Consider the following 26,596-nt stretch of genomic DNA (forward strand, 5'->3'; position numbering starts at 1 on the left):
AGATTCTGATTTATATTAGGCATTCCCTGAGGAGAGTAGTTTGATTCTTATTTTATCGTGTTCTATCTGACATTTATCCCACCTCTATCTAAATCTTTTCTTTCTCTCTCTTTTAGTTTAAGAAACCGTGCCTTATATCATAGTTCTTGTTAGGACCGCACTCTATTTGTAAAGGATCTTTGTTTATTGGACCAAAAATATATCTACCTGACTACATTTGTAGTAGGCAAACTTATCCTTTGAGTCCTTTACCTGTCGACTCATCAGGCCAAAAGCAGACCGACCCCTCACGGTAAGTGGCGCATATTACGAGTGGTGTTTGTTGATTGTGACTGACATGTACAGAGGGTAAACAAGGCAACGTTAAAGGGGTCCTGTTTAGAGGGTTTTTTTTGGTTTAGAAAAGATACATCATGGTTTCGTGGTGACCGGGGACCTTGACCCGCGTGTGACTAAAGGGCCAAGGCTAAAACTTATAATAGAAAACTGCGAGGGACTTAACCGAGTGACCTGGGTTGGAGCGTTTAAAGAGCTGAGCCGAGCACACCACAGTGAAACGACAAAACCACAGTTAAACGCGAGGGGTTCGATCGAGGTTAGTCCCGAGGGGCGTCCGACACCGACACAGACGCCGACACGATGTGACGGCGTGTCGCACGCGGCCCTATAATCACCTACGCGTGTGGGTGACAACACTCAACACTGTTTATTATTATTACTAATGAAACGTAAAAATGTCCTGTAAGTGGCTTTGGATGAGAGTGTGGGCTCAACGACGCTTTGGAAAAAGGGAACAGGTAACTAGAAACCCAAAGGAGGACACGAGTGGCTGAGTGGTGAGTGGTGAGCGGTGCGACGCTGCGTACCTCCTCCAGTGGAGGCAGTGCGCCGCTGTTCAGAAGCTCCTGGGGGCCGGCAGGGCCTCCGCCTGCGGGCCCTCTGAGCGTGAGGTGAGGGACGGTGATGATTGGCCGGAGCTCCTCGTGGCCAACCGCCAGGCTGGGCATCGAGGACGACAGCTGGATGTCGGACATCTGGCGCTCCTTCTCCAGCCTCCCTCGCTCTCTCTCCCCCTTCTCCTTCTCTCGCTCCCTCCGGGTCTTCCTCTCGGTGGGGGGCTGCAGGGAGTGGGAAGAGGGGGGCCATGGAGATGGATGAATGGGTGGGAAGCTACAGCGGGCTGCTCACTCACGGTTCCTCAGGGTTTGTTAAGGAGGATAGATATATGGAAATGTGACAAGGGGCGGATCAGATTACATGAAACTATTAAGTATAAGTGAAGGATAAGAAAAAAGCTCATATTATGTTATTAAGAGTTATCATGGTGTGCTTAAGGACCAAAGATTTGTGTGTTTATTTATGAGTATATTTGTATAGATGGTATCCTCTTTGATATTTAGCTTATTTGTTTGTTTAAACCTTTAGTGTTTTAGATCCTGTCCATCAGTTCAAATAACATTCTGATCATAGAAATAGACTATTAGGAGTGCATTTAAATATATATTTTGAAACACAAGGCATTACAGCAGTGGATCCAGCCCAGATCCCATTCACTACAGAGAGAGAGCGTGATCCTGCCACCTGTTTGTCGGGGGTGCTCACCTCTGGCTCTGCCGGGGCCTCAGCGAAGCAGACCGGGACCTGCAGCAGCCCCAGGATGCGGTCCCAGTACTGGAGGATGTGGCTGACGTGGGGCCGGCTCTGCTCGTAGGAGTGGAGCTGGGACAGCAGTCGGCGCTCAGCCTTACTGGGCTGGAGGCGGCATGGGGAGGATTCATCAAACACATACAAACCTGTGTGACTAGATGAATTGGAGATTGTGGGATACTCCACTACAGTACACCGTTTTCTAAACCTCTTCATAGAAGCAGTACAATCACTCTGAATTATCTCCTCATATTATTCAACTATTAAACATATTATTAAATCTGATAGAAATCGTTTACATCCAAATGTAGCAAACATTTATTGTTTGCGAAGAAGAGAGCCTGGATTAACATTCAATTTCCAATAGTTTGATTATCATATATACCTTCCCCATATGAAGCCTACAAAAAGCAAAGAAGAGGGCAACATTTCGATTCCGCAACATCCAACTCAAAGTCCCAAAGGACACATCACTCATATGTTTCCTTCAGAGCTAATGTGTTACAGATTACACTAGTGGGATGTGGTGCCTCACGTAGTATAGAAGTGGGATGTGATTCGTTATGGATTATAGAAGTGGGATGTGATTCGTTATGGATTATAGAAGTGGGATGTGATGCGTTATGGATTATAGAAGTGGGATGTGATGCTTTACAGATAACATTAGTGGGATGTGATGCCTTATGTAGTATAGAAGTCGGATGTGATGCGTTACAGATAACAGCAGTGGGATGTGATGCATCACGGATTACAGAGGTGGGATGTGACGCGTTACAGATAACAGCAGTGCGATGTGATGGCATAACCTCACCACTATGTGCTCTGCCTCGGGCTCCAGCAGAGCTTTGCTTTCCTTTCTCTTTGATGCTTCTTCCCCCTCTTTGCCTGGAAGCATCAGCAAATGAGGGATAATAATGGCAATGCACAATTTCATATGGAAACAGCTTGACATGACATGCAGGTGATGCCTCACTTTGTTCAACCTCTATTTGACAGAGAAGTTTATATTAATCCCAGGATGCAAGGCCCTGTGTACAGACAATATGGCATGGCTAAAACACAGAAGGGAGATATGCAGGCCTACGGATAGCTATATAAAGTACCAATTAATGTAAACATTTGAAGAAAACCTTTAGACAAAAAAAAGAGAAACATAACACAGTGGGGAACTATAAACAATTAAAAAATATATATAAAAAATGATCAAATTAAATGTACATTGGAAACAGGTCATGTGTCTGCAGTAGACCGGGGAGAGTGGTTGAAACGACAACAGGGCTCATGGTTTGAATTGTCTACCTGGCTCACTGGCCTCTGTGGGACGTCTGTTGTTGTTGTCCAGAGCTGTGATGGACTGGTGGAGAGGAATATAGGGAGACATTAAGGAAGCTGGGTTTAGAATTGGGACAGACGGAAGATGGTCTTGTACAATAAACTCTGCAGTTTATATGCAAGATTTGAAAATAGAGAGAGAGAGAGAGAGAGAGAGAGAGAGAGAGCGAGAGAGAGAGAGGGCGAGATAGCAAGAGAGATAGCAAGAGTGAGAGCGAGAGAGATAGAAAGAGACAGAGAGAGAGAGAGTGATAGCAAGAGAGAGAGCGAGCGAGAGAGAGAGCAATAGCAAGAGAGAGAGAGAGAGTGAGCAAGAGAGAAATAGCAAGAGAGAGAGCGAGCGAGAGAGGTAGAGATTCCTTGCAGACCTTCCTTCCCAGCTGACTCCTCTTTCCAGACACCTCCTTCTTGCCTCCCTTCTTATTCTTTTTCTTCAGCTCCTCCTCCTCTCTCAACCTCTCCGTCTCCTGCTGCCTCTTCTCCTCCTGCTCCCGCTGCTCCTGCTGCTGTCTGAGAGGAGCACACACACACACACACACACACACACACACACACACTTTGAATAATTGGATTTATGTTCACAAATAATAGAAAAGATTATACAGGATTACTATATTTAACTATTAGAAGATTCAAATTCAAATGGAATAACTCAGTAGAATGTACAATACAAAAATAACAAAACTTTTCACGGGTACAAATAGCATCGCCACCGCCATTCACTCCGTCTGGAGTGACACAACAAGTTTGATTCAGGATCTAATGAATCAAACTCTTTCTTCATATTAAAAAGTGTGTTAATGTGTGTGTGTGTGTGTGTGTGTGTGTGTGTGTGTGTGTGTGTGTGTGTGTGCTTGCGTACCTTTGTCTGTGCTGGCGGCTCCTTTTGGGTTCATCTTGCTCCTTCTCCTCCTCCAGCAGAGAGCTGCACTCCTCCTTGTCCGTGTCCTGCAGACTCGACCGATCTGCCACCTGCAGCTCCTTCAGACAGGCCTCTGTGGAGAGCACACACACACACACACACACATATAAATACATACATACACATAGCAGTACACAGAGGTATGGATGTGAATATACTGTACACCACTAAAGCTATTTTCTATTGGATGATGTCCAGAATAAATACAGGGCCTGTCCTCAGCTAGTCTGCCCTTGCTCTCTGTAGATTATTCATGTTGCTCAATTCTAATAAGTAACCCTCTCTCTCTCTCGCTCTCACTCGCGTGGTGTTTGTGTGTTTGAGTGATTGAGTCTGTGTGTGAGTGTGTGTATGTGTTCATCCACGAAAGTGAGTGCATGCCTTTGTATGCGTGTGTACTTGCATGAGAATGATTGTGTGTGTGCACAGATGGTATGTCTGTATCTTTGTACCAGTGCACCAGTGTGTGTGTGTGTGTGTTCTGTACCCTGGGCCGCACCGCCGGAGTCACACAGGTCGACCAGGTAGATGTGCTGCCGGTTGTTAATGGAGCCCAGGGCCACCTGCAGAGCGCTGGCCACTGACGGTGTGTAGACACACTCCAGGCCGTCAATCACCACGCCTCGATAGCAGTCCTTCAGCTGTCACGGGGAAACACACCGGGAAACACACGGTACAAGTTAAGGTGATGTCAAATTTCAAGTGTTCGAATAACCCCATTCCCTGCATAGTTTCAGGTCAATTACTGGAGAACAATGCAGGCCCTGTTAGTGATTTACACTATTGACACATGCATCTACGTTCAGGGACATTTCTGTGTCATGTCGTTCACACATGGCATAGCAATGCCGTATTATGGCCCAGAGACAGTCCAGCAGAGGGCGCTAATGCAACACTGAGAGGAGTGCCCTGATTTACGAACATCTCCCATTTCCAGAAATTATTGAAAAAAGGAGAAAGGACAGCTTGTTTGCAAACAAAATAAGCTGTATTGATTTTGTTATCGGATAACAAAAAATGATTGTCTCTTTACGCTATACAGTTGCGGATTCCAATTCTTCCTCAGTGGATTTTGAGTATCTGCAATAAGCAAGGTTTACCCTGAAAAGCCTCCAGTCACGATAAAACTCAAAAGGATTTCAAACATTCCTTCTTCTGTGCCGAATAGAACTGCTGTCGGTGTTTTTAAATGAGATGACCAATCCAAGCCAATGTGTTAGCAGACAATGATTTCACCAGTATTGACACAAATCTGCCTCTATATCAAACCATGTGAAAATGCTACCCACAAAACAGACCGGGCCATCGCTGTTGCCATAGTTACCTGTAGTCTCTCTGCCAGGAGATCAATCAGCAGCTGATGGGGGAGAAGAGCCCTGAGCGTGTCCACATCTCCCACCTGGCTTATCACCTCAGCGACCTGGCTGCCCCCCGCCTGCACAGCAGCAGCACATCACCCATCAACACACACCACCTCACCAGCCTCAACTTTGGTTTAGGTTACCCGCTTAACAAAAACTTCCATTAACAAGTCACTTACGCAATAGCATGCAGTCAACCCGTAGAGGGCAACAAAGTCCATATTTACATCTAATCCTACGTTTTCAAAATGATTTCATCTAGAATAAGTTACTTTCGGATATGGCTTTCCGGTTTACAATAGTGTTTGATCATATGGGGAAATACAAATATAATACAAAACTATCCAGGAGGAAGTTCGACTGCTACAAAATGGCGGGACATCGTGCATCAACACATCACAAGCGCCGCCGCTACCTTGGAAACAGAGTTGGTGTCCAGGGAGCCTTGGGTCCTCTTTGGGGCGGCGGAGTCCCAGCTGAGGCTGAGGTCCTCTGTGTGTTTGGCCACAGATTCTACAGTGAGAACACCTCCTCCCACCGTGGGAGCAGTGGGAGCACTGGGAGCTTCTCCGGGGGGAACCTGAGCAGCCTGGCCTTTAGGAATACCAACACAGACAAGCAATGTTTAAAGGTTTATATAAACAGACATCGTGTGCTCAGCGGAAGACTGTGGATGCTGCCCTGCTTACTGAGAGGTCTATGTACCCTCTGCTATAGGTTGCACCATGAGCTGCTGTGAGCCGTTTCCATTACGTGCTGTTATGTGGTGGTTTGCCTGACTTTGTGGCGGCATGTTTGTCTATAAAGTGAATCCTCTGTCCTCTGTGTGATTGGCTCACCGGCCTCCTCTAGCCTCTTCTGAGCATGCTCGGCGGCGGCTTGGTGGTAGTGCTGCCGCGCGGCCAGGCTGGCGGGGGAGGAGCCAGTGGTCAGCGCCTCAGTGACCACGCCCTCCAGCGTGAGACACGCCCCTCCGTAGTGACGGACCAGGGAGGCTGCCAGGCTGCTCTTACCTGAGTGCGTGGACACACACACACACACACACACCGACTTATTGTTGACCACCAAATTTTAGTACAGAATAATGGTTCATCAGTTAGATTTTAATCATTTTGTAACATTTGTACACCCTGCACATAAGTGGCCTGCACACCGCTTTAAACCTCACGTGTGCCCTTATACATGTCAACAGTTTCACCACAAAATGATAAAACTACTATTTAGCCCGCCACACGGTGGTTGTTCTAACATGCTTGTTCCTGACCTGTGCGCGGCGCGCCGTGGACGATGACAGCTATGCCTCGTCGGTTGCGTGCAGCCACGGCCTCGGGGGATAGGTCGACGCCCACATGGCGGGCAATCGCCCTGGAGACAGGAGACGTCTCCAGCAGCCCCTGACTCCTCTCGCTTCCTTCTCTGACCGCCTCTGAGCAGAATATATATTTAATAAGGTTTATGTTAGTTCAAGTTCCTGTGTTTGTTCACATGCCTCGTAGTAGGTGAGGGGCGGTAAAATGAAGCCGTGGACACGTTTAGGAGCAAGGAAAAACTAAGGAACAACAAGCAAAGTCAAAAATAAGCATCATATAAACACAAATAAATCATACATTGAATAGTGAATAAGCATTAGTCAAGCAAAATATTGCAAACTATTGTAAACAATGGACGGTGTAGTGGTACGAATTAGGTGAAATGAAAGAAATGAGCTGGAGCAAAAACTAAAAAGGGTCAAGCTAAATGACTTCAGGATAAAACGTAGGCCTACAGCAGTGTTTTCACTGAAGGACTACAGTTGAACATTTGCCTGCTGGCTAACACTGGCACATTTACAGAAATATTGATCAAAGGGCACTATCCTTTAAATAAATGAAATTGAATTAAATGAAACACGCCCACATCCATAGACCCTTCCAGGGTGGAAACATGACACATGGTCCGGGTCTGGACACCACACGGTGGGAAAACAACAGTGAGGCTTTTACAGCTTGAGTGTGCAGAACAGCAGCTCTACTCTGGGGAGGCGTCTAGAGGGGGACCCCCTGATCCTACCGTCGGGGGGTGTGGTAGGGGGGGAGCAGAGCTCTGCGTAGTGGTCCAGCAGCTCCTGGGGGAGGGCTTTTCCAGCCCACCGGGGGGGCAGCAGCATCACCTGGCCGTCCCCGTACCCCTCCCACATCAGACGCAGGATCTGAGAGAGAGAGAGAGAGAGAGAGAGGGAGAGCAAGAGAGAGGGAGAGCAAGAGAGAGTTGGGGGTAGGGACAGCAGGTGGGTGAGAGAGGGGGAAGGTGGGGGGAGCAAGAGAGAGAGAGTGGGGGTGAAGGAGGGAAAATAGAAAGGGGGAGAGCGAGAGAAAGAGAGGGGAGAGGAAAAAAGAGGGAGGGGTGAGAGGGGTTGGGGGAGAGAGAGGAGGAGTGAAGCATCCATCTCAAGCAATTCTTTGTTGGTGAGGAGAAGATGGGGTTGATGTTTAGTAGAATGGTGTCAAATGCAGGAATACAGTATATGTAGATCTACATTTCATACACACATTCACACACATACTCCTCAGTAAACACAAGTACTCAATACAGTACTTTCTCAGTGTGGCCTGAGATGAAGACCTGTAGAAGGGGCCTACCTTGTCCTCCTCCCGGTACTGCGGGTCCAGCTCCAGGGAGTAGAACTCCAGGGGGAAGGAGCAGGGGTTGCTCACCCTGACCTCTGCTATGGCTCCAGCCCCGCAGGGCATACAGGGGCCCAGCTGCAGGGCCGAGGGGCTGAAGGCCAGCCGGGGCTCCTGGCCTCGTCCCTGGGCCCACACCACCCGCCGCTGGCTGCTGCCGGCCACGCTCAGCACCAGCTGCCTGCGGTACTCGCACTGCAGTCACACACAGACACACAGACACACACACACACACACACACACACACACACACACACACAGTCACATAGGTACACACACACACACACACACACACACACACACACACACACACACACACACACACACACACACACAGACACACAAACATGTTCAAACACACACACACACACACACACACACACATACATGAACATGTGCAAACACACACACACACACACACACACACACACACACACATAAAGTCACACACACACACACACACACACACACACACACACACACACACACACACTGTATATAGTCACACACACACACACACACACACACATACACACACACATACACTTTGGTACGTAGCTGTGCGTCTGCTGCTCACCTCCTGGGCTGGGACGAAGGTGACCCTGAGGTTGAGTCGGGCTCCAGGGCGGAGCAGGCCAGAGGAGGGCTCCACCTCAAACACCGCGGCTAAAGGAGGACTCTGCTCCTGCAGGGCCTTCTTACGCAGGTGGAGCGGCAGGAACTTGTCGATCTGGACCCAAGCGACAGACAGAAAGTGCTCAGACATCTTGCCTTGTTATCATGTACAGGACACAACAGGTTCAGGTGTGAAATTCTGTATTTGTGTAAAGAAATACAGAATTGGGTTGAGCATCATTATATATATATATATATATATATACACACACACACACTGGTACATACAGAATTTATTTGTTTTAAATGTAAATGGAAGTCAATTGGCCTTTGGTTTTTAAATGGAAATCACACAATTGCCATGGTGACAGACAAGGGCAGACAGGGCAAAGCAAAGTAATGTTTTGCATTTGGTTTTGCATGGCAAGATGCTAATATTTAGTCTAGTCTCTTAACAAAATAGTAAGACTGATAGTATGGTGTCACATTTCTTTTTTTTCCATGCATTGCAATATTAGGCTTTATTGGGAATCATTCCAATTCTCACTTCACTAAGCCAACTTAGGCTAACTAATTTGTGCTGAAAAGCAATAAGTTAGAGTACATAGCAGTTTTGTTGGCACTCATTGAATTTAGGTGCAGTGCAAACACACCATAGAGAATCGCAGATAGAATAAAGTGCGTGCGAAGAAGTATGAGAATAATCTTCAATAAATGGTCACTGTTCTGAATGAACATCGATGCACCAAAATGTACCCTAACTATTCAGCTTCATGTGTTCAACATTAGAAGCAAAATGTGTATACAGGTGGCTAAAATAATAGTAATGAGATCAACAAGGCCATACTGAGAACAACGTAATGAATGTACTAGTGACGTAGTAAACCCTGACATTATTTCCAACACCTTCATTGTATAATGAATGAAAAATAAACTTGCTATTTGGCAAACAAATACAGCGTTTTTCTTGGGGCTTTGGGTTAGGGTTAGCGGGCTATTGGGTCTGGATCAGTACCTTCTTGCGAGGCTTGGCCACCTCTGCCATGCTCCAGCTGCACGGTACATTCTCATGGTTGAACAGCTGTATGGTGATCACCTGGTAGGAAGGAAGACCACAGCCACCCCTTACAGGACCAGACATCACTCTCTCTCTCTCTCTCTCCCTCTCCCTCTCTTTTCTCTTTGTCATTACTGAGTTGGGTTATCAAATCATGTATTTCCAGTGCAAAAACATGCACCTCCCTTGCATTGCCTATACCTTATGGTGCCGCTATGTCACTTTTCAGTTTTACCTGACACATGCCACACTGCACGCAGTCGAACAGCAGCTCTTCGCTGGACACAGTGAGGGCCGGCGTGCACACCACAGCGCAAAGCCGCACCTGCACCGACGGCCCGCCTACCACCTGTCAATCAAAACAGGAACACCAATCACAATGCTTCACACGAAACGTACCTTTACAGCACGATGATTACACAGTTAGTGACATAAAACTTTCAAATCAAATTGACAATGACACCAAATGGCATGTGGTGTCGTATGTGGACATACCTTTATTGGCAAGGTGACATGGATTTCTCCCATCTTTGACCTCTGGGGGTCAAATGTCACCATAAATGTCTGTGTCTCGCTGCATGGAAAGTTCTTCACCTTCTCAAACTCAGCACTGAAACCTTGGGAGGAGCAAACACACTTGTCTCACAGAGGAATGTTCTCTTAATGCTCTAGATCTTCCTTTAGGTGACTCAGGGTCAGGTCGCCTGCTCCTTGTACTGTGTGTCGGTTGGTACCTGTTCCCACAAGAGGCTTGTGGTTGGCCGAAATGGACACAGACACTGGCCCGGTGTTGGTGATCCTCACGTCCCGGCTCAGGATCTGACCATGGACCACGAAGCCAAAGTCCAGCACATACTCTGCCAGCAGGAACCTTAGGGGGGGGCAAACGGAGACCAACATGTTACCTAAAGGGGCCCGCACACAGCCCAGACTCAACAGCCAACTGCCTTTATCCCATCACATCACATCCTCCATGTCATGATGTGATGATATATGATCAATTCATAAATCATCACATGCATGATTTAGCAATTCAACAATGTCAGGCAGCAACAACAGTTTTGTGATCAGCCTACTGTTATCTTTTATCTATTACTATCTGTTATCTATTACTGCAATGTATCAAATGAATGAATGTTTGTAATCGGTAATGTGTTGGTTGGTATGCAGTACCTGCTGAGCTTGTGCCACTTGTTGGCCGAGCAGCCATGGAGGTGGACGGCCATCAGGCTGCTGGTCAGAGCCAGGGCGTTCTCCCTGAGCAGCCTCCTCTCCAGCTCCATGCTCACCAGCTCCTCGTGCTAGAGAGAGAGAGCATGAGAAGGTAGGGACCTTCGAATAGACCCAATAGACTACTACTAGTTTTATGGGTAGTTCAACAAATATGAATTAGAATCCATTTTCCATTTCAGGGCAGAGAAATTATGTCATGTGCGGATGGGCAGATTGGATATTAGATATCACTGACACACACCTTTTACATGCTCATGTGTTGCTGATGGATGTATATCTGTATATTCCATAATAGTCAATTCAGAGTTCCCTTCATGGCTCTTACAACAATTTAACAAATTGTGTATTTATTCCCTTTGTGCCAGCGTCATTCATTCACATCCATGTTCAGCCATAGCATCTGGATGGATACGTGTCATAGATCACTGAGATAGTTACAGTGTGGGCGCAGTACTGGTCGTCTTGACTCCCTGCCCCAGCGTTGGTAGGGGGGAGTGGGGTGGGGTTCTCTACTCCCACAGCCTCTCTGGCCTGCTGCAACACCGGGCCGCAGCTCTCCTCGGCTGCAACGGAAACCCACAACATGTTGATGAGGTGCCTCTTCTACCATACCCTGTATAACCAGTAGGACCAACAGGAGCCCCCCTTCTGTACTACGGATTACTATGGGAGTCAGCATTGAGAACTAGAACCAAGCCGAAGTCCTGGCAATATACTGTTCTGCAATAATAAGCAGTCCCAATATTTGTAGGAGGCGCAGCATTCTATATATATATATATATATATATAACATGTGTGTGCGTGTGTGTGTGTGTGTGCGCGTGATCCTACATAAGTGTCGAGGGAGATCCAGGCTGATCCTGGGGAAGACCCCCTCCCCTCTCAGGGTGATGGTCTCTGGGGGCAGGTGGTCCACCTGAAGCTGGAAGCTCTTCTGGAACACATCAGGGACCCCCGGTAGGTAGAGCACACGCAGGTGCCACTCTGTTCTGGCCTCCACGTAGCCCTGACAGACAGACACACACACACACACACACACACACACACACACACACACACACACACACACACACACACACACATACATTACAGCACACTCGTTGTGCAATCTCACATGGATAAGTAGTGAACTCGTTTTTTCATGTCCACATACACACACACACACACACACACACACACACACAAACTCACTCTAGCAGGGAACACCAGGGGCTGGCCGGGCAACACTTTCCTGTCCTGCTCCCCGGCCCCCTGATGCCCCTTGCTCTCCAGCCGCAGCTCCCCACTCTGGTCCTGTTGTGGTCCCTCCACCCTCCTGCCTCCTGGCCCTCCGTCAGCCCCCTCCTCTTCCTCCTCCTCCTCCTCCTCCTTCTCCTGCGCCTCCCTCCTCCAGGGCTCCGGCCCCTGAGGATCCTGCAGCACGGTGAACTCAAAGCCCACCTGGCCGCTGTTGGCCACGACCAGCGTGGTCTCAGCCACGTGCTGGAACAGCTGACACACGTCCAAACATGGGCAGAGAGGTTACCAGATGCCTATACTACTATATACTATACATACTATAGACATTTAGACAGGGAGCAGACAGGTTAACAGATACATACATATATACTATACATACATACAGACAGATATAGACATTTAGACAGGGAGCAGACAGGTTAACAGATACATACATATACACTATATATACATACAGACAGATATAGACACATAGACAAAGAGCAGACAGGTTAACTATAAACATATAGACACACATACAGACATAGACAAATAGAAGGACAAAGAAATGGCAGCTAGAAGGATAGATTGAAACATACTTAAATATGTAAACATAAAGACAGATATAGACGTATTGACAGACTGATAGACAGACAGACAGACAGACATACAGAGATGCATACAGACAGACCGGGAGGGGATTGGGCCTGAGTTAGCTGTTTATAATCAGATGCAATGCACATTTTCAAATTCAGTTTTCAACAGCAAGAGATTAGCGGATGAGAAGCAAACACAGCGAGGGAAGGGGTGAACGACTCAGAGGAGGAGATAGAAGGGTGGGCTGAGGAGAGAGTGCTAACAGGCAGCAAGGTCAGAGTGAAACTTTCTGCTGAATGGCTCATTTGCAACCAATCACCAATCAATATGCCCTTGTTTTGAATATCAATGAAAACTGGCCAGGGCGGCGTGCGTTCCAGAAGCAGAGGGGGAGGATGGGGGCGTGTAAAAGTACACGATGACATTCCAAAGTCAATACACCTCCCCTGTCCCTGGTGGGCTATATCAGGAGACCTATCTGGTTGTCCATCAGGTGGAAGATGATTCTGCAGCTTCAGTGGTATTCACTGGTCTGTATAAGGTGGCACTTTCATGTCCTCTGACTCTTCTGTTCTCTATTGATTTTGTGCCTCGATTCATGCCCCGTTCTCCACACCATCGTGACTTTGTTTATGTGCAATCCATTTATTTTCCATTTGCTGGATTTTATTTGCTTCTGTTCTAGTTGATGTCTCCTGTTTTAGTCCTCACTGTAAAACACTTGAAAGTGCTTTTGTGAGTGTGTGAACCCACAGTCAGCTGTGCTTTGTGAATCTAGATATATTTGTCCGCATATTTAAACACATCTATACATCAATGCCTATAGCTACATATATGTAGTGGTACCTGCAGGCCTAGGTCCAGGTTGGTGGAGCTCAGGTTGTAGCTGATGTCCGAGGCCTCTCCTTGGAGGGACACGCTGTACACGGGCCCCTCCTCCACCCAACACTGCAGCACCACCTGGCACCTGACGAAGGAGCCGCCGTGGAAGGTGATGGACACCTGCTGGCTCTCCGCCGGGGCCAGCTTCCCGGTGAGAGGGGTCACATTGAACACCTATACGGAATGGAGTTATACATAAAGATATATTTACTGTATATATACAGCTATATCCACTGGGGCCAGCTTTCCAGTTCTGGAATAAAGTAGAGTAGTAGAAGTAATAGTATAGTAGTAGTATAGTAGTATAGTAGTATATAGTAGTAGTATTAGATATACACTAGTCATTTTAGTTAAGTGGTAGAAGTTGTTGCAGTAGAGACGTATAGAATGAGTAGTAGTAGTATAGTCGTAGTAGAAGTAGTAATGATAGTCATAGTAGTAATAGAGTAGTGGTAGTAGTAGTGGTAGTTGTAGCAGTCATAGTAGTAATAGTCATAGTAGATAGTAGTAGTTATAGAGGAATGTAGTAGTAGTTGTAGCAGTAGTATATCAGTATATCAGTATTAGTTATTAGTGGTATAGAGTAATAGTAATGGTAGTGGGAGTATCAGCAGTAGTAACAATAGAAGAAGTTTATTGTTTATGCAATAGATTATCTAATTTTATTCACTTTGTTTTTGTCCTCACAAAGATCTTTAGGGAGAAGTGAGGCGTGGATATATTCAAGGGGCACCGGGAGGACGTGCCTGATTTAAGGTGCAGCCCCTTGAGGCGAGCTAGCAAACACTGGAACAATTAATGGGAACAGTTCATCAGACTGACTTGCGAGACAACAGCCCTGCCAGCTCCAACTGGAAGGCTTTGGTGTGGTGTGTGTGTGTGTGTGTGTGTGTGTGTGTGTGTGTGTGTGTGTGTGTTTTATCCATCCCTACCTCTTTTACACCAAGATGGCAGCACCCATCCCCATCGCTGCTGTAAGATATGAAAGGCAAAGAACAATCATGAACACAGCTGATAGCCAGCTGACAGCTGATAGATGTCAGTACAATTATAAAAAGCAAAAAAAAGAAATAGAAGTCCCTAAATAATACTCAAGTATAGGAACGGCTGAAGATGAATGAAAGATAATCTTCCCTATCCATTACAATGAAATAAGACGAGCTATGGTTCATCTGATTGTACTGTATTGTGCCTTTAGAAACATAATCTATAGTATAGATAACCTCCATAGTATTAACAATCTGTATTACCAAAGCCTTTAGAAAAACCTAAACCTCATTTAAACTCTCTCTTTCCACACTCTTTTCCTCCCGAGGGCTTGTCCTGTGCGCATCCATCAAGCTAATTAACTAGGCTGCTCCATAATTAAGGGAGATTTTAATTGAAAAGTGCTAAGGAAGAGGTCAGAGTAACTGGGGTGCGAAATACTGGATAAACACAGAGGGGGCGTTGATACGTGAACTCAGTACACTCACTACTGGGGGACAACCAGTGTGTTCATGCCTCTTCACTGAAGAAGACTTATGAGCTTATGAGAAGCTCCTGGTCACCACCACAGCTAGATGCTAATGCTGAAACTAAGTCATAGTGTCGTTAATACCGTCCTAATAAAAACAGCCTTTTCATTGGACTTTTATTATTATGATGAGTTTTATCTTGCTGAACAATCTTTATTTTAATTAACTGGTTGTGCTGTGCACAGCTCTGTTTTTTATAGCTAGTCTACATTTCCTAACTGCTTTTTTTTAGACAATGCCTTTTATTGGTCTGAAAAATATCTGGGCTTTGTAGAGTAATACCAAAGATTGCAAACCCCTCAACACAATCACAGCTTCTACAAATGATATTCTTAATGACACACAGGGGAAAAACCCAAGGCTCAATCTGCGGCAAGGAAACACATTTTGATGAGAATTTTGATGAGAATGTTTCTCAATTGGTAATGTGCCCAGCAGGGGGCAATGTTGTATGATCTGTGTTGTTGTGGTGCAGTTAATGTATGCTTTAGTAGTGTGTGTGTATGCCTTAGCTGTGTGTGTGTGTGTGTGTGTGTGTGTGTGTGTGTGTGTGTGTGTGTGTGTGTGTGTGTGTGTGTGTGGGTGTGGGTGTGTGTGCTTCTGCAGCAGCACTCCATCCCACAAAGTCCTTACTTCAAAGAAGGAACAAAGAAAAATCTCTTGGCAGAGAAGGAAATGGGAAGAGTGTGAACTAATGTTTGTGTGTGTCTGTGCAAGTGTGTGTGTTTCTGCAAATGTATTTGTTTTAGGGAGAGAGAGAGAGAGAGAGAGAGAGGGAGATGAGGGCTCTATGCTCTACAATTGCATCATTACAGATGATAGCTTTTAATGGGATTCCGGAATATGTTTGTGTGTGTGTGTGTGTGCGCGCGTATGTATGTGCGCATGTGTGTGGGTACGTGCATGTGTGTGCATCTCCCACGGCTGACAGAAGAAAAAGGGGCCTGTCTTTCTTTAACATGTCTAATCTATTTGCTGCTATGTCTATTGGCTGTCTTCCTTCCCTTCCCTGTGTTGTACAGTGAACGGCAGCGGCGGAGGGCAGACTCCACGCTCCGAGATGTCATGCCTAGCGACAGCTGATCCTCAGAGGGCACAATGTGGACACGCTAGAGAGAGTCATTCATTCAGAAAGGAAAGCAACCGGCTTCCACCCGCAAAACAACCACTAAACACTTTCCCCACCAATCTGGCAAGTCCCGTCATCCGGCTGTCTTCTGGTAGTGAGGTATGTTGTTCAGTCACAACGCAAAGAGAATGTAAAACAACCATCTGCTCAAGAAATAATTTTGTAATACGGATATGAACACAGAAGGGAATTTTCTTCTTGAAAGAGTTGGGACGATTCCTTTGAAGCTGCTCTTTGAGGTATTAACATCCAACGGCACATCCTATTTTGGGGCGTAAAGGGGTGATGCCATGGTACTTTAGAGTTGATTGACAAGGTGGCCTCGATCACCCTACCCAGCCTGGCGTCGAGTCTACTTCTACAACAGTAAAACAATGAAAATCATGAAGTAACACGAGAGTTACAGCTTGCATGCTGTTGTTACTACTATGACTAATGCTAATATTACTGCTATTGTTACTTCTACTAACACTCATAACAGTATCATTAAAACTTAAACCAACAGCATAAATAATAAAAAAATATATATATACTGTATATATATTTAGAAATGTGTGGAAAGGCAAAGAGGTCAGGATCTCTACTGCTACCCGTGGGTCTAGCACCGCAAGCAGGTGCAAGCAGATGGCTTATGTGACTTCAATCTTAGAGATATAAGGGACAGGCCAGAGGGCTGTGGATGTCGACCCATTACCCTCCTCTCTCCACACACACACACACACACACACACACACACACCTCCAAGACGTCCAGCTGTCGTCCTATAAGGAGAGCCTTCCTTCCTTCCTTATTCCAGCGGGACCTGTGCCAGACAGTCCCTCTCCCTCCATACAGCCACAACACACAGACTGGGATAGCACAAACTTATCACAACAAAGTTCACAAGCTCAACGCGCGGCGGCCCAGAGCGAGTCATCCATAGGTCGCTCCATCAACGGCGCCTGTGTGTGTTGATCAGCCGATCCATCACCCTGCACACAAAGCAGCCACGAGGGGACCATACATCTGGAATCGGCGCCAGCTTTCAGGGCGAGCGTCGGAATGAGGCCACGCACCGAAAAACAATTTCTTCCCGCAACCCCACCGCCGAGAGGGCTATGGGTTTAATTACTGATAGAGATGTAATTAGCTGAGCCGCGGTGCCTGTGTGTTTTTGCCATCCTGCTGGTGTACGAGTGAGACAATGGTTAAAGACCGCATGTTTTGGAGAAGGGATAGAGGGGGGTGGGGGGGTTAGGGCAGATTTTAATAAGTTAGATGGCCTGTAAAACCCACCAATAAGAAGAGTTGGTGGGGAGCAAAACGAGGAGTGAGAAGAAAGAGGAAAGTAAGGGGAGAAGAAAGCTGATAAAGAATAGGTGTTAAGCAGGCGACGAGGGGAGAAGAGTGGAGAGAGAGAGAATGAGGAGGCAGCAGGAATCAATTGGTGGAGGAAAAGCAGCTTGCACCAGGAGCAGCGGAGGGAAGTGGGGAGGGAGGGAAAGAAAGTAATGGGAGGAATATTGGGTGGAAGAATAGCCCAGGGTGAGGGGATGAATGATTTGTAATGCGTTGCAGGCGGAGCCGTTTTGTAGGTTCAAGGCTGCGTAAAAGACCCAGAGAGTAGTATTTACACACACACACACACACACCGACACACACACACATACACACGGCGCATGTAGCACTGAACAAAGCACACAGTAGAAAAATCATTAGCTCTACTTCCCCTGGTGGATTGGGCTCCTCATAAGGTTAAACGGTGGTGGAATGTACAATTTTCTCTGACTGCCCTATTCAATCCTTAATGCTGTTCCTAGTCTGCTTGCCGCCAGCCGACATGCTTGACAGGTAGTACAGAAAGTAACCTTTTGGGGGGAGTTGGATGTGAGTTCTTAAAATAAGCCGGCATGGCTAAGGCTGGAGTACTTGAATGCATAAACGTCCAATGGACTGAATTCACGTGGTCTCCCCCCAGCTGCCATTAGGAGTAAATGTGTGAGGGACAGAGGTGACTTGGTGAGGCTGAGTTGGACGGGAGCCTGCCACGCCCACCTTATAGCGGGGGGGTTGTGCTCCTCCAGGAACCTCCAGCAGTAGCGCACGGGCAGGGAGGAGCAGTTGGTGACGGTGAGCCGGCGCTGGCTGTGGGTCTGGTTCAGCACACAGCCAAAGTCCAGGCTGGTGGCGGAGAGGCGGAGGTTGGGGAAGTGGACCTCGGCCCGCAGCGCCACCGTGTCCCGCTGGGGGTGGTCCCGGTAGAGCACCTGGAGGAGCTGAGCCAGGGGGGGGATCACGTCCCCACACACACACACACACACACACACATAGACGCCCACACATGAATACACACACCAACACACACACACACACACACACACACACACACACATGAATACACACACCAAACAGACATACATGAACATGTGCAAGCACACACACACACACACACACACACATATAGAACGTGTCTGGATTCACACTTAACTTGCACAACCATAAAATGCATGGCTCAGCAAGCAGCAGACGTTTATGAACAGATATAAATTAATTTAAATGCACAGCCAGTTTTAATCATGCTTATATCCCAAGAATGGCAGTGATAGATGGATTTTATCACTTCTGATTTTATCACTTTAGCGTGACTAGACGTGGTCCGCTAAAAAGCAGCAGAAATGCAGAGCGGATGTGCTTTTTCATGAGACAAAGTGAGCTGTGGGTACCTCGTCCCGAACTAGGGACTGTCTGTCCTGGCAGTGGAGCACTGGGTTGAAGCAGACCCACACATCCCTCTCAGCCCCACTGTCCAACACCATGGCCTGGGAAGCAAAAACGGCAAAACACAGTACTGACGCTTTACTAAACTCTAAACTGCAACATATACAGTAACTCTCATAGTTATATGAAAGTCTTGGAATATCTACCAAGATTCAGATATGCATAGTTTTGGGTCAAGGCAAAACATGACTGGAATGATATGACTTAAAAGGCCATAGCCATAACTGAACTATTATTTTTTCATCTGCTGATGCTGCTGCTCAGGTTAACCAGACAGTAAGAATATTGTTGGTTTGAAGGAACAGAAGATCATCATCCCTGCAGGGGTAACCGAAATGGCCCAAATGATTTGGATATTAATAGTAGCCAAGAGTCTTAATTCAATTTCTATTGAACACACTGAATTCATACCAAAAAGCAACAGCAATGTTGTGCTGGTCTATGTTATGATGTTAAAGTACATTTATGATCCACATTTACTGTAGTTCAGATTATAACATTATTGAGCATATGCTTTCCAATTCTTGGAGTGAAATTGCTTTGAGTTTAAATTGAAATTGCCTTGACATTTCCATCAGTCTTGGTATGGTTCTTCCATTTGCCACAAAGCTGCTTCTGCAGTATATTTCCCTTCAGTTTCCCCCAAGTTCTAACCATCCAATCCAAATGTATTGTAATGTAATCCAATGGCACCAAGTCGCAGCTTGACTTGAAAATCTGTTTTATTGATGTAAAGAGTGAAGGTCTGGGCACCTTGTTGGTTGCAACAGTGAGGTCTCCCTGGCTGTCACACAGAGAGAAGGGCTCTGGAAGACACAGCTCCAGGGAGAGGGCCAGGGGGGAGATATTCTTCAGCACAAGCCTCTCGTATAGGGCTACGAGGCTCTGCTCTGAATCCTGTAAAACACCAACGCCACAAGCTTCATCTCATGCAGACAATCAAGGAACAACACAAACTGAAACCTGGGCTGTCATTAAGTCAAGTCAATGTTACATTTGCAGAGACCTTAATCCCAGTTCCAATCTCAAAGGGCTTGGCAGGCCATGTATTTATGACACCCCTTACCATAGAAGAGTGCATTGGGGGCAATGATTGACATACATGATGGTAGCACAGCAAACAAAAACAGTTTGAGCAAAGTTACAGAATTGTCATTGTCCTTTCCACCTACCTTCGAGGAATGAAAGTTGAGCTGCTTGGTGGAGAAGCAGAGTATAGGGGCCACGAAGCGGCATGTGATGTCTACAGTCATGATGCGCTCGTAGCAGACCTCTCGACCCAGCATGGCGAAGCATGCCAGGCGCTCACACACCGTCTGAGGCCAACGAGAAGAGACAACAGCCGCCTTCAGTACGATGGGGTGCGACCAAAAGTGACATGCCCTTTGTGGTTCGAAAATATAATCTCCTAGGGACTTAGGTGATGTGGTACACAAGGCTTTAGGGCTTTAACCAGAAACATACCCTTGCCTTAACCTGAAGATTTAATGTTAGTTTGATGTTTTTTAAGAAAATTAAATACAACTTAAAACTAGAAGTGAAACTTTTTCCACCAAATAAAGTTAAGTTTCTTCACAATTCCCCATCCAGTGGACTGGTCAAATGTGAAGAACATAAAAAAAATCGAAACATAAACAAAATACCTTTTCTCTTCATTAATGAATAATTTTATCAAAAATGTCAAACCATGTAAGCATACAGTCAGGTGGAGGGGGGGTGGGGACTACTGATGCAGAGAGTGATACTGAACTCTGCCTCACCTTAGGGGTGTCAGACGATCCAGTCAGAAACACGTCAGCGGATTGGCCTGGGAAGAGCTCCAGGCGGGAGGGGCTGAGGCTGAACACAGGCTTCTCCTTGGGGGAAGAGAGGCGAGACCCGCTGCCCGTCTTGCCGGTGGTGATGGGTGGCAGGGCGTTTTTGTCCCTGGCCGTTTTTTTGTAGGCCCGAGGAGGGAAGAGCGGGGAAGTCCAGTGCATCCGATGCAGCCGCTGGCCACAGTTGGTCAGCCTGAAGTGATACTCGCAGACCCCTTGACTTGGGAAATATTACAAGAGTAAGTATCTATTTATGATAGATGGATCGATGGATCCAAAGATAGATGGATTGATCAATGGATCGATAGATCAATAGATGTATAGACGGATCAATGGATCTATAGATAGATGGACCCATGGATAGATGGATGATAGATAGATGGATAGATGATAGATAATAGATGGATAGAGGGATAGCCCATGTTCATGTCTTCGATCCACTAGACTGTGAGGATGAAAAAGAAAGTAAGCGAAGTGAAAACATATGAATGCTGTGTTCAGATACCAGCTCACCTGTGGAACCCCAACCCAAAAGTTATTGGTTTGACCACACAGAAGATAAAATATATTTTTTTTACAGAATCCCAATATTGACAGAATCCCAATATTTACAAAATTCCATCGTATCAGGCATACATTTCGTATAGGCTCATGATCGCTGAAGTATTATGAGCTCCCTTCCCATTTCTGTCCCGATGGCCATGCAGCTCCTGCTTTTCTTTCTGTGCCCTGAAGGAAGGGACCTTATAGGGCTGTCAGATATACAATCGCAGCCTCCTTTAGCCAGTATTAAAACACAAGCTTATTGTGGGCTTAGATGAATGAAAGGAGAGCGAGACTTAAACCCGGGAAACTGCTGGTGTTGTACCTGAAGTGGGTTCCAAGATCAAGCCTGGGGTTCAGGGGTCGGTCGCTGACGATGGTGGAGCCCACGCCCGTGCAGGACAGAGGGATGTCGTATGTCTGGCTGTCTTGGATGCACACCTGCAGCCTGCCCTGGAAGGGCAGTGTGTCCCTTAGGTGTACCACCACCCTGAGCTCCAGCTGGCCTTCGGGGGCCAGCTCCCCCTCCCGGGGCTCCACGCGCCACAGGGACATGTCCCTCACCTCAAACAGAGAGAGAGAGAGAGAGAGAGACACATTTACTCCACCTCAAACACACAGAGAGAGAGAGAGACATGTCCCTCATCTCAAATACAGAGAGAGAGAGAGAGAGAGAGAGAGAGAGAGAGAGAGAGAGAGAGAGAGAGAGAGACATTTCCCCCAACTCAAACACAGAGAGAGAGAGAGAGACATTTCCCCCAGCTCAAACACTTAACGAGAGAGAGACATTTATATTGCTATGAAGAATGGCTAAAAACTTGGTTGAACCCCATGGTCACCTCATCCTAAAATATCCACCGTAAACCCACACTTATACACGTATCCACTTTCACACTTTCTGAGGGGGTGAGAGTGGGGTGGTGGAGTTGTTTCAATGGCCATACATAGATCAGGAGGGTCTTTCTCTTTCTCTTATACTCATTACTGCCTTACTGCTGCAGTGTCTGCTGCAGCCAATCCCCTTCGGGAAGATTATACAGTGAAAAACAATCAATATATTATCACTAAATAAAGGGTAGTGTCCTGGATCACTGGCTGTTGGCAGGGGAGTCACAACGCATTGCAGCATTTCTGTAGGGAGACAGTGGTACGGTTACATCCCCGTTCCGACAAGATGAGAAAGGGTTCTGTCTCACTACCTTTTGCAGTCTGCCAATGGGAGGATTTATCGCGTGCACTTTAAGGCTAGGCATTGTGGCGCTAAGTAATTCATAGCCACCCAGTGAAGCTTAACCCGAGGTCATGTTTAGGACCGGTAAAGCTCCCGTGTGTCGATACAATTCAGGCGACGAGAATAGAATAGCATCAGTGTAGGGTTTCCTGAATCATCTGAATGAGGGGGCGAGCGAGTAGATTATAGAGTCATTCTAGGAGAATCCACATCGATTGATGCCCGAGAACGCAGAGAAGGAAAAAACACTCCCAAACTCCAACTGCTGTTTAACCTCAGATGAGAGGGCAGGGTAACTGAGCTGCCCTTTGTATTTTGCGAGAGAGAGAGAAAGAGAGAAAGAGAGAAAGAAAGAGAGAAAGAGAGAGAGAAAGAGAGAGAGAGAGAGAGAGAGAGAGAGAAAGAGAGAGAGAGAGAACACATCTTGTATATGCTGTAGTCAGAGTGTAAAGCTGCTCACTCAGATCACTTCTTCCTGACCTAACATTCTCAATGACCGCAACCGAGTCAAGCTAAATATTCACACATCATACACGTTATTACACACGTTAGATTTATTCCTATAATTATTGACATATAGTCATGTATATTGTTATTCTAATATTTACATATTATTCTATTTACATTGCTTGTCTGCAACCATGGTAAAGTGTTAAAACATTTTTGGTTTATAATAAACTAGAAAATGTCTGCAGAAAATTAAATTCAAAGATACATAGAGCGGTACGATCCATTATGTTTACAAAGTTAAGAAACACTGGAAAATACAAATGGATGTGTGCATGTGCGTGTATGCTTTTTGTACGCAAAAGGTACCATATGTGCAGAGAAGTGAGCTGGGATGGGCGATTGGTTTATCAGCTGCAGTTTTCTGGTTACATCCGTTAAAACCTGGACTTCGCCAAAGTCCACCTTTGGAGGCTGAATGTGCACGGCAGGACCCTTGCCCACACATGTTAAGCGCACCTCCTGGAACAACAAACACCGCATTTCAAACCGCATCCAAACAACCCTCTTTCTTGGGTGACAATGAATACACTCACAAACACAAACCTGACGCACAGTAATTCATCATACAGACAAAGCAACCTGCTCCACTTCCTTCATATTATGATGACCACACCTCATTTCCCACACACATGCAGAGTGCCACTGACCAGGCACGGATGATCACTGCCCAACACAGCTATGCGTGCAGTGCCGTGCTGCCGGCCAGTGGCCTTGGCCAACAGGAACAGGGGCACCTCCACTGAGGTGCCGGCAGGGATGAGGCCCCTGGGAACAGAACTGCCCCACAGCATGGATGGACTCTCCTCGTGTTCCTGAGCACAACACAGTGAAGAGAGGGGGCATGTGAACACACAGACCCTGCTTACACCAGAGAAATAGATTCTACAAAGCACATTGTACATCGATGTTTACACTAAAGTCACAACAGGCTCACAACCCTCCGAGAGATTTGGTCTGGAAGACGACCTATCTCTCTTCAATCTAGATGTTATCTAGTGTACACCTCTGTTGCCTTTGACTACATTTCTCTTACAATCGTACCTGCCTGTTTGGACTGAGAAAATCTCCATCTTAGCAAACAAGCGTAGGCATGTGTGCTACTCTACAGAGTGGTACATAACCTGTGTCCACAGAGTGGAGGGTTGAACAGTGAAGGGGTTTAACCTGGTCCAGCAGCCCGTAGCAGGCAGGAAGGTGGCTGGTGTTGGCCAGCCGTGCGTGGTGTGTGTATGGATGGCCCAAGAAACACTGGTTGAAGTCCAAGAGTTGGGTCTCCACCGTCACCTCTGGTACCAAGCATCTTGGCAGGGAACAAGGAAGCAAGCAAGCGAACAAGAGGGAGCGAAAGAAGAAAAAGAACAAAAAAAACAAGACATGTCATTCATGTTACATCTTATATAATTATTTTACACCAGTGATTCTCAAGTAAATGAATGTCTGTTAAGTCACTATTTACCACTGAATGAGGTCTCTCAATGGTGATTGAGCCTATGGCCCACTGATGAAAGCCCCGTTTGTAACATAAGAATGAATGTTACAAACAAACTGGGTGTCAGTGGTGACACTGTTTGTATCTGTGTCTGGTTTGTATCACCAAAGGTGTTGCAACAGACACGATACGGAAGAGTTTGAGATCAGCACTTTGATACCTTATGACACATGTGGAGAACCATTGTTTTATATGACACAGTTTATATTTATGGTATTGTATTAATGGCTCTCTTTACATACTGGATTATATTGTTGGTAAAGGGATCAGGGCTAAGTAAGGCCACCTGTGTAATCACAATGTCTGGGATGTCTCGGTTATGAATTTGTTCAGCGACTGTGGGTGTTTTGATTGGTCATCTTATTTGAATATGCAGGGTCAGCCAACCGAAGAAACCATAGAGGTTTTGTGAGGGGTCACTTGAGGGAAAGATCAACATAAATTATGGATATCCAACCAGTTCAAGACCCTTAATGAAATATTTAATATATGATTACATAATACCCCCGGTCAATCCAGGCTAACACATTTTCTATTCTATTCTATGAAAGCTAAATCATAATTGCACACGGTAATGTGCAGATTATCAAACAAGCTAGTGGCACAATGCTAAACACCATGTCCTGTTTGTAATTAGCTGCTTGCAGACTTGAAGCTTAAAGGAAATCATTAAGAAACTGCAATAAGGGTAATAAATCTGTATGACTTTTTTGATCATTAGGTTCTGCAGACAACTTCATCAAACTTTCCCACCGTGGCAATTAAATATAGTGTATTAATAATTGACATTTATTATGCTGGGAATATTGTCAAACTTCTTGTCCATGGGTGAGAGTCATGCTCATTGATCTTCCCTCTCATTGATGGGTAAAAAGATTTTTGCCCATCATTGCCCAAGTTGTGAGTCATAGGCTGTGGGTGTGCGTGCGTGCATGCGTGCATGCGTGCGTGCGTGCGTGTGTGTGAGTGCGGGCGTGCACAATGCACATGCATATATTTATGTGTGCATGGGATTGTCATACCTGGCAGTAATGGGAATAGTCATGATCTCCTCCCCTACGCCCTGAACATCGACCACCAGTGCTACCTGGTACCTCTTCACAGTGTTTGAGCACAGTGTCACCTGTACACAACAAAACACACACATTACGTATTCATACTACAATACATACCGCTAATAATGTGATCATGAGATACCCACTCACTTCAAAAGAGAGACCTGGACCAATACCAAACTAAATCAGTTTCAGACTTGACATAAGACAAACAGATGAATAGATGAATTTCAAACAGAAATTCATCTAGAATACCATAGTAATCTCCAAAGAGTATTGTTGAAAATGCATAAAGCCTTTTACTGAACAGGAACCATTTAGGATACAAACAATGTTTCCCAAATGGCCCATATTGGGCAATCCCATCACAATGTATCAGAGAAGCGATGAGAATGCAAGATTATCACAACTTAGATATTGTATAATGAGTCTGTTTGAGATGGATAGAATGGTGGACGAATGAATGATGCTGAATCAGTCAACTGACCAATGTAATCTGTGCCAAATGTACTGTACAGGATATAGTACAATAGACAATAATTTAGACACTGACATTGGTCAGTCAACTGATCCTCTGGTGGTTTGCATCAACGTTTAGTCTCCAACATCAGACTAGCTCAAATCTTGGTCAAATATGGGAAATCATTTTATTTTGCTTTATATTTGTTTCGACCATTCATGCAATCGTATATCATTAACTAGCTAAGAGGGAACAGGAACCCTAAAGGTTTCAAATCCTCACAGTATAGAACTACAGTGCAGGACTACAGGGCACGCCCCCAGACCTTCAGCTGTAACACAGCAGGTGTGCTGATAGATTCAAGATTCAATACTTTAATTGCCATACAATGTAAGTTGCTAGTAATTTGCAGCAGTGTGCTCTACAATACAACAAGACAAACACCACACAAAAATAGTAAGCCAAAGAGCTAAAAGGCACAAAAATACAGACATAAGACATTGGACATACATCATTCATTCATATGTTAATGGATCGTCCCTACATGGACAAGAGGAAGTT

General features: G+C 45.9%; 1 protein-coding gene across 1 annotated transcript in view; it reads right to left on the bottom strand.

Moving 5' to 3' along the window:
• The window catches only part of hydin (HYDIN axonemal central pair apparatus protein), a gene marked incomplete at its 5' end in the record, with an annotated part of 73,563 nt that overhangs the window by 29,057 nt on the left and 17,910 nt on the right, over positions 1–26,596 (bottom strand). Inside the window, 34 exons of the mRNA XM_084477849.1 lie at positions 867–1,118; positions 1,603–1,752; positions 2,459–2,532; positions 2,947–3,001; positions 3,348–3,489; positions 3,842–4,058; positions 4,389–4,542; positions 5,226–5,336; positions 5,678–5,856; positions 6,102–6,275; positions 6,527–6,688; positions 7,312–7,450; positions 7,881–8,120; positions 8,503–8,655; positions 9,556–9,636; positions 9,833–9,946; positions 10,093–10,214; positions 10,332–10,468; positions 10,771–10,898; positions 11,269–11,393; positions 11,662–11,836; positions 12,271–12,321; positions 13,492–13,701; positions 16,471–16,531; positions 18,208–18,419; positions 18,876–18,971; positions 19,684–19,827; positions 20,103–20,246; positions 20,691–20,967; positions 21,616–21,854; positions 23,338–23,490; positions 23,679–23,843; positions 24,196–24,331; positions 25,543–25,643. Of these exons, the coding sequence (XP_084333975.1) occupies positions 867–1,118; positions 1,603–1,752; positions 2,459–2,532; positions 2,947–3,001; positions 3,348–3,489; positions 3,842–4,058; positions 4,389–4,542; positions 5,226–5,336; positions 5,678–5,856; positions 6,102–6,275; positions 6,527–6,688; positions 7,312–7,450; positions 7,881–8,120; positions 8,503–8,655; positions 9,556–9,636; positions 9,833–9,946; positions 10,093–10,214; positions 10,332–10,468; positions 10,771–10,898; positions 11,269–11,393; positions 11,662–11,836; positions 12,271–12,321; positions 13,492–13,701; positions 16,471–16,531; positions 18,208–18,419; positions 18,876–18,971; positions 19,684–19,827; positions 20,103–20,246; positions 20,691–20,967; positions 21,616–21,854; positions 23,338–23,490; positions 23,679–23,843; positions 24,196–24,331; positions 25,543–25,643 (5,073 nt within the window). The remainder of the gene's footprint in view (positions 1–866; positions 1,119–1,602; positions 1,753–2,458; positions 2,533–2,946; positions 3,002–3,347; positions 3,490–3,841; positions 4,059–4,388; positions 4,543–5,225; positions 5,337–5,677; positions 5,857–6,101; positions 6,276–6,526; positions 6,689–7,311; positions 7,451–7,880; positions 8,121–8,502; positions 8,656–9,555; positions 9,637–9,832; positions 9,947–10,092; positions 10,215–10,331; positions 10,469–10,770; positions 10,899–11,268; positions 11,394–11,661; positions 11,837–12,270; positions 12,322–13,491; positions 13,702–16,470; positions 16,532–18,207; positions 18,420–18,875; positions 18,972–19,683; positions 19,828–20,102; positions 20,247–20,690; positions 20,968–21,615; positions 21,855–23,337; positions 23,491–23,678; positions 23,844–24,195; positions 24,332–25,542; positions 25,644–26,596) is intronic.

This window comes from Micromesistius poutassou (genome assembly GCF_964030765.1).
Source record: "Micromesistius poutassou genome assembly, chromosome: 13".
Classification (NCBI taxonomy): Eukaryota; Metazoa; Chordata; class Actinopteri; order Gadiformes; family Gadidae; genus Micromesistius; species Micromesistius poutassou.